The sequence below is a fragment of the Merops nubicus genome, unplaced genomic scaffold (assembly GCF_000691845.1).
Source record: "Merops nubicus isolate BGI_N331 unplaced genomic scaffold, ASM69184v1 scaffold18395, whole genome shotgun sequence".
NCBI lineage: Eukaryota > Metazoa > Chordata > Aves > Coraciiformes > Meropidae > Merops > Merops nubicus.
The window spans coordinates 1,980-9,878 of NW_008611789.1; the positions used below are offsets into that span (position 1 = coordinate 1,980).

A 7,899-nucleotide genomic window follows, 5' to 3' on the forward strand; every position below is an offset into this window, starting at 1 on the left:
TTACACCACATTAGGGGTTCTAGGTGCTTTTCTACTTCCATTTTCTCAGCCCTCCCATTCTCAGCCTCTTGCTTTCTTTCTAGTTTCTCTCTTCTCCCTGATATTTGCATTTTGAAGTTTATTGGATAGATGGTAGAGTTGAACTGTAATATCTGTTAGGCTGCCCAGGAAAAGGATCATGTCCATGTTATCAGGAGACTATTTGACTTTGGCCTGAGCCTGTTCTCACTCAGCAGGTCATTCCAGTAGCTCCATGTCTGTATTTGCCAGGATTTGAGAGTTTTGTAACTTTTTGAGCTGTAGCTGTAAAAAGAAAACCCAGCTATTGATCAAAATGAGTAGGACTTTACTCCTTAAGGACACAGCCAGAAGCCAGTTCTGCAGATTAGTTTCTCTGCAGTTTATAGTTGCAAATTCCACAGTTTCCTATAACCAATTAGCCTTCTGTGTCACTGGGACCTTAGAGTATTTTTAGTGTATTTATGCCCATCCTCACCTGAGCAAGTGCAGATCAGCTTCCTCTGGAGCCTTTTAATCACTCAATGGAAAGTACTGGCTGAAGGGCTTAAGGTGGATGTCACACTGAGCTTGGCTCTCCTGAGAAATGTGAGTGTGCTGAGATGTGGCAATGGAGAAGGTGCACAACAGAAAGTGAGTGTGCATGTCAGAGTAGAACTGCAGCTTCAGCTTCTGCAGAGACTTGGTGGGATTCATTCCTCAGGGAATAGGTACTCTCCATCAGGAGAGAAACTTAGTGGTGGCTTCTTCTATTATTATTCTGTTCTTCTTCTGTAGATTGCCATGGGGATTCCTCTCTACAGGATCAAGGATATCCGAGTGATGTATGGTGTTTCTCCCTGGGGAGATGGGGCTATTGATTTTGAGAACTCAGCCCATGTCCCCTGTCCCCGTGGCCACGTCATCGCTGCACGTATCACCAGTGAGAATCCTGATGAGGTGAGTGCTTTCAGCTCTGTGGCTGCTGATCACACTGTGATAACCATGGGCTTCACACCCAGGTTCAATCCCTGCTGCTGATCCTGGGAAATCTGGCAGCAAATTTAGAAGGCTTTTCCATTACCTCACTTAGCTGGTGGTTCTGTAGACTCTGGTTAGACACAGCATCAACTTTTTTACTTATATATCTTGCTGCAGCACAAAGAGGTGCTCTAACCTCCAGAATTCTAATTACTTCCCTAATTGTGGATTATTTACTTTTTCTTTAGGATGTATAGCAATGTCTGTCTGTCTTTGCAGGGATTTAAGCCCAGTTCTGGCACAGTTCAGGAACTGAATTTCCGCAGCAATAAGAATGTCTGGGGCTATTTCAGTGTTGCTGCTGCAGGAGGGCTTCATGAATTTGCTGACTCTCAGTTTGGTCACTGTTTCTCTTGGGGAGAAAATCGTGAAGAAGCCATCTCGTAAGTAGCCAGAAAAGTGGGGGAACCTTGGAAGTTGCTTGGGTTTATCCTCTGATACCAAGTGCCATAGATAAAGCAAGACTTCTCACTTCCAGGAGTTTTAAGAGAAGTTTCCCTCTCTTGACATTGTTTTCCACCTCCCAGTCAGGCTTCTCATCCTGTCTTGCCTTGCAGTTCCACTGTGTTGTGCCTACATCTCTACACTTTTTTCTTACTTCTAGGTTTTTTTTTTCTTCCCTTTCTGTTTCATTCCTGCCTTGGATGCCTGCTGCTGGGGTGTGATACAGCTGCCATTCCTAGCTACCTTGGAAAGCATTCAGGTGGAAGCTTTCTAACAGAAAAAAAACATTGATAACTTGTTATGCTAACATTTTATAGTGGTTTATAAACCATTGAGTGGCCTTGTGTGATGTGGAACATTTAAGGCATCCGGCCATAAGACAGAACTGCCTGACCTGTCATCCCTGCTGGTTTTGGGCCAGAGTCTTTCCTCTGTTCCATTCTGGGTGGGATGGAGACCACACCTGTCTGTCTTAGGTGTACTTCTGACATGTGTTAGGTGCCCAGGTGATGATAACAGTGGGAAATCCTGATCTCATAGCTGGTGCTGGCTGAGCTTCTCTTATTTGCACCAGCAGCAGATTGAAGAAAATCAGTATTCCTTCATTCCCAGGCAGGTCATAGAGGATCTTGCTCCAGTGCACACGCTCCTCTGCTATTACCTTCAGTCTGTTGCTCGTGGGGACCTATCTAGAGCTACCAGCTTGCACATTGCTGTTAATATGGGATAGAGAATAGGTATTCCTTTCTCTTCCAGGAACATGGTGGTGGCTCTGAAGGAGCTGTCCATCCGGGGGGATTTCCGGACCACTGTGGAGTACCTGATCAAGCTGCTGGAGACAGAGAGCTTCCAGCAGAACCGCATCGACACGGGCTGGCTGGACCGGCTCATCGCTGAGAAAGTGCAGGTGCAGCTCCTTGCTTTACAGGGCTCCAAACAGGGGCAGGAGGGGAGGGAGGCAGGGGGCAAGCTTGATTCGTGATGCTTCCAAGAGGACAAGGATTTCGGAGAAGTTAAGTTCCACTTTCCAAATAAACAGTTTCACTGGCCCTAATTCTTATTGATATCAAAACCCCCCAGGTCATCCCTGTCAGGGAAAGTTAAAATAGGCCAAAAAAGCATCTTGGTTTGTGGCTGAATTAAAGCTAGTATTTTGGCTTGCAGTTTGGAACAGATGATAATAGAAATGTCAAGATTCTATCCAGGAAGAAAAAAATGTGATTTTCCTTCAGGGAGTCACAGAGGTAATTGCTTCTTTATAGTGTTTCCATGGATGCCACAGCTTCTTAATTTTAAAGCAAGGTTGGCTGTGAACCAAAAATAGACCTGAGACTGTTAATTCTTCAAGTGTGTGTCCAGAGTGGACTGAGGCTAAGGGAGGTGTAATGGTGTGATGTACCCTTTCTTTCCAGGCTGAGAGGCCTGATACCATGCTGGGAGTGGTGTGTGGGGCCCTGCACGTGGCTGACGTGAGCTTCCGAAACAGTGTCTCAAATTTCCTGCACTCTCTAGAAAGGTAAAATTACAAGCTGTGCTGGCAGGTAGCTGATAAGCAGATAGTAATTAACCTTGATTTACATAAGTTTTGTTCAAGTCCAGTCCAGAAATGCACAGAGCTTGTTGGCTGCTGACTGTTCTCTGGCCCCGGGAAGCTGTCTCTGCAGTGGCTTAAGAAAACTGGCAGATATCTCTGCATCTCCCCAAAATATCCCCTGCTGTTGGCAAGATTGGTTTGGTTCCTGGCAGTTTGGGCAGAAGCTCTGAGAAATGGCTCAGAAATGTGGAGTTCTTTCTCTGTGTGCTGCTAGGGCAACACAGGGGAGTCTTGACTCACCAGATAGTGTTGTCTTCTTGTTTTGGGGATCGATTTAATTTTCCAGATTTTACATAATTTTCCAAACTGAATGTTTCCCACTAGTACTTAGAAAACCCTCTCTGCTCCTGCTGGCTTTAAAGTAGAGCAGGCACTCCAGGGAAACAATTCCCAACACTCCCATCAGGCTAAACCTGGTGTGATCCAAGCAGGCCCACTCTCTACAGGGTTGTTCTGCTCGGGGTCCTCTTGATGAGCCCATCCATGAACAGAGCTGCAGGGGGAGGAGCTGCTTTATTTGTACCATGCCACATGCCCTGTAATTCAGGCTGTGATGTTCCTTTTGCAGACAGAGGCAAAAGTAGGTGCATGGAAGGGAGAGTAAAGCTGGTCTGTGTGGCTGGAGAGAGATGGGCTGGCTGTGTCAAACTGATGTGTTGCTGCTAAGGGACACTTTAAAAGGCTACTCCTGTCTCTCTGCTCATGAGTTCCAAATTCTTGCATGCATCTTTGAACCTGCTTGAGCCCCTGATCCACCGTGTGATGGCTTCTGAAAGCCCAGTTTTGGTTTGTACTTCTCTTTCAAGGGGCCAAGTCCTGCCTGCTCATACTCTGCTGAACACTGTGGATGTGGAGCTCATCTACGAGGGACGGAAATACGTGCTGAAGGTACGGGGCACGGGGTGGAGCCTTTCCTCCTGCCACTCCTGTTGGAAACCTCTGTGTGCTGCTCTGGCGTAACCTTTGTAAGACATGTCATTATTGAAATTAAACCTGAGCAGGGTTTATCTTCTGGGCTCTAGTGGGGTTAAGAAATCAGTAGAATCTCTCCTACGATAACATCCCATCGTGTCTTTCCATTGCAATATTTCTGTGTACCTCTGTAAACATTTTAACCCTTCAGAGTCAAGAAATGCTCTGCATAGGGTGAAGAATCCTTTGGTACAGGCAAAGACTACTGCCTGTTGGTTGGCCAAAACTTTCAGTTGTTGTTTCTGAGTATATAGATCTACTCTGTTGGGTGTTTGAGCCCAGTTTTATCAGTGTGGCAGAATTTGTAGCAGTTTTTCCCTTTAGTGTTGCTTTTTATTGCAGTGTGCAAAAAGTAGAAATACTGTTAAAAGAGTGCAAAACCAAGCACAGAAAAAGTTAGGAAATATTAGACTTAAAATTGCCTGTCAATCTTAATTAACTTCTACAGACAAATTTATTATGGTGAGGTTTTTAATGACATTGTGGAGTTCTAAGTGTTCTGCACCCCTGCACCTCCATGGTTTTGTCTTGGCAGCCCTGTGATGAGAGAGGCACCAAAGAGCAGCTGAAGTGTGATTTATGTGACTTACCCAGCTTCACATAGGAACTCTGTGGCAGAGGCTGCTAGGATCCCTTTTTCCAGGGAGAGCTCTAGCTGCTTTATCTCTGGGACACTCTTTTTTTTTCTATCTCATTCATTATGCATTTTTAGTCCACCACTGTGGCTTGTACTGCCACCGGGGTGAGGAAATGGTCTGTAATGGCATAATCAAACCTCTACAATTAATGCATAAATGTGAGAGGATTAAAACAAGACTCATGGACAGCATTAATCCTGACATCTCTCAGCTTCTAAATGCTGGATTTGTGTTCCCAGTTTTTTTTTTTCTCCATCTAGCACAAGAACAAAAGGCTCTGGTCCTGTTCTTTAGTTTTTAGCTCCCACTGTGTGTGTTGTGGCAAGCAAGGCACTCTGGGTGCAGTGTTTATTTCCTGTGATTTATACCCTTCTGGTGGGCCTGCAGGTGACTCGCCAGTCTCCCAACTCCTACGTGGTCATCATGAACAGCTCCTGTGTGGAAGTGGACGTGCACCGGCTGAGTGACGGGGGGCTGCTCCTGTCCTACGATGGCAGCAGCTACACCACCTACATGAAAGAGGAAGTGGACAGGTAACAGCTTGTGAAGATTAGTGTTTAACGTTTGCTACAACTCAAAATTAGGTGTACTTGTAACTTGACAGTTCTCAAAGATCAGCTGGGAATGGAATTCTTACCTAGGAAGCAGATAGTAGCTTTGTTATGGGTGAGTTTAAAGGAGAAGGTGCTTTCACCTGAAGAACAGAGCTTGGCTACTGTTAGAGGAAAGTTCTGAACATGTATCAATGTGGGGTCCATATTCTGCTCCTGGTTCTTTATAAGCACCCTTTGACTTAAAAAACCAAAACAAACCCCAAACAAAAACCAAACCCAACCAAACAAAAAAAAACACGCCAAAATCAGCCACAGCTCCCCCAGCCCCAAAACCAGAAGATGAAAATCTTTAAAACTCCACAGCTACCTTAGAAACAGATACCAGATTTACTATTTCAGCACATTCCCTCAGAATTCCCTGCAGGGCTCATAGCCATAAGATCAGTAAATCTCCAGCTTCTGGAACGTGAACCAGTGCCCCCTCTGCTGGTCTCTGTTCTGTGACAAGTGTAACACAGGTCAGGAGTTCTAAAAGAGTTTGGGTAACTTCCTGGGTTGGAAAATGCTGTAAAATCTTTCAATGAGCTGTGTGGGTGCATCCTGCTCTTTTCAGCTTTGTTCTTTGCACAGGAGTGTTTGACATGAGGTGGGCAGTTTGGTGAATTATTGTGTGTTACGTATGGCAGGTGTAAGCTCCTCTGACATCAGTTTTGGTTGATATAAAACCTTGAACTTCGTGGGTTCTGGTTCTGACAGTGAGCTCTACCTGTTGGTAGAGAAGAGGCAGAAAAGTGACATAGATAGAACCTTGCTAAGGGCTGTTCTGTCTGACTTCTGAGCCCTGCATGCCATAGTGGTCCTGATTTGATATGATTAATCCAAACCTCCCTTGCAGGACTGTACTGTTCAGCTCAGAAGAGCTGGTTGAGGTGGTTTGGGTCAGTTTTGTTTTGAAGTAGAATCGGGAAAGGAGAATGGCTTTTCCTCCTTTCCACACCTTCCAGAAGAAATCCTCTTGCAGTGATTTGTCCCACTCTCTCCCAGGTATCGCATCACCATAGGGAACAAGACCTGTGTGTTTGAGAAGGAGAACGACCCCTCCATCCTGCGCTCGCCTTCCGCGGGGAAGCTCATCCAGTATGTGGTGGAGGATGGGGGACACGTGTTTGCAGGGCAGTGCTTTGCAGAAATAGAGGTAAAAGAGTCTCAGAGAACTGACTTGGCTACAAATGCTGAATCTGCCCAGGCAACAGCCGGGGTGGAGGGAAAAAAAATGAATGCTTTGGGACTGGGAATTGAGCGTGAGGGATGATTCACAGCATTCCCTTCCCAGATTTTGTCAGTGCTTTAAGCTGGAGGAATGCAGGAATCACAGTGAGAGTGGTGGGGTGGGGAAGAAATTACTTAACAGCTGAAATCTGAGTGTTGATGACTGTATACCAAGTGATAAGCAGGATTTCTCAGCAGTCAGACACCGTGGTTGTCATCTTGCTGTGATACCAAGCCAGGGGATAGTGGGGTCCATGTGTATGGTGTTTCTAGCTGTGGTGAAGAAGGTCTTCTACTTACAGACCACTACTTAATACCAACATGGACTCAGAAGCAGAGTTATATGCCAGTATTTAATAAGAGATTAAAACGTCTCTGACTACCTGGTCATTTATCAAGTTGATTGGATGAGTTAATAAGTATCACTCTTCTCCCTTGGAAGTTACTTAACTCTTAGAGAGGAGGAGGATGAACAATTTCTGCAGCACTGTGAGGAAAGCAGGAGAGATTGTGTAGGAGGGCATGGCTCAAGACCTATCTGAGACGGGGGAGGGTGTGTGTTGACAGAATAGCAATTAAACCAGTTGGGGACATTGTGTAGGAGAAAAATATCAAGCCAGAGATCCAGGTATTTTATGTAAGTGCTTTTACGCTGCAACAGAGCCATGGCTAAGAGGGAGACACCTACTTGAGTCCTGTGTTCCCAGCTGTGGTGTGTAGCACAGCAGTGGTTAAACTAACCTGTCCCCCTCCATACCCAACCCTTGCTTCAGAGGCAGGAGCTGCCATGGTTGATCTAAGGAAGCATGTCTGTTTGTGGGGAGTGGTCTCTGGAGACCTGTGGCCTCTAAAAAGTAATCCTAGTTCCCTTTGCTAAAAGAGAATGTGTTGCTCTAGTCTTTGGGTGGCTTGCCCACTTCTAGCCTTCAGAGTGCAGTAGCAGTAGATTGTACCTGCTGTGTTCATTGTGTTGAAAGTCTTGAGTAGCTCTTGGTCCAAGCAGTGTGGAACAGGTGACCTTCCTGAGGATGGCTCCCTGCTGTGCTGCTTTGTGGCCAATTGTTTTGTTCAACCATTCACTTCAGTGTGAGCTTTCATTTCTAACGTGTACTTTTAAGCCTTGAGAAAGGCTGAGCACAAAGGGTGCTGGTGCAGGTTAGTTCAGCTGTGGTAGGCCAGTGGCTGCTGGCTCACGAAACCAGAACCATTTGAGGAAGGTGGAAGCTGAGTGTGTAACCTGTTTTCCTTGCTACAGGTGATGAAAATGGTGATGACACTAACAGCAGGAGAATCAGGCTGCATCCATTATGTCAAACGCCCAGGGGCTGTCTTGGATCCAGGCTGTGTGATTGCCAAGCTGCAGCTGGATGATCCCAGCAGGGGTCAGCCG

The 7,899-nt window shown here is 45.9% G+C and overlaps 1 protein-coding gene across 1 annotated transcript in view; it reads left to right on the forward strand.

Moving 5' to 3' along the window:
- LOC103773953 (acetyl-CoA carboxylase) overlaps window positions 1-7,899 on the forward strand; it is a gene marked incomplete at both ends in the record, with an annotated part of 21,425 nt that overhangs the window by 1,497 nt on the left and 12,029 nt on the right. Inside the window, 8 exons of the mRNA XM_008941336.1 lie at window positions 796-957; window positions 1,258-1,421; window positions 2,239-2,389; window positions 2,895-2,998; window positions 3,883-3,964; window positions 5,074-5,219; window positions 6,285-6,435; window positions 7,765-7,896. Coding sequence (XP_008939584.1) covers window positions 796-957; window positions 1,258-1,421; window positions 2,239-2,389; window positions 2,895-2,998; window positions 3,883-3,964; window positions 5,074-5,219; window positions 6,285-6,435; window positions 7,765-7,896 — 1,092 coding nt within the window. The remainder of the gene's footprint in view (window positions 1-795; window positions 958-1,257; window positions 1,422-2,238; window positions 2,390-2,894; window positions 2,999-3,882; window positions 3,965-5,073; window positions 5,220-6,284; window positions 6,436-7,764; window positions 7,897-7,899) is intronic.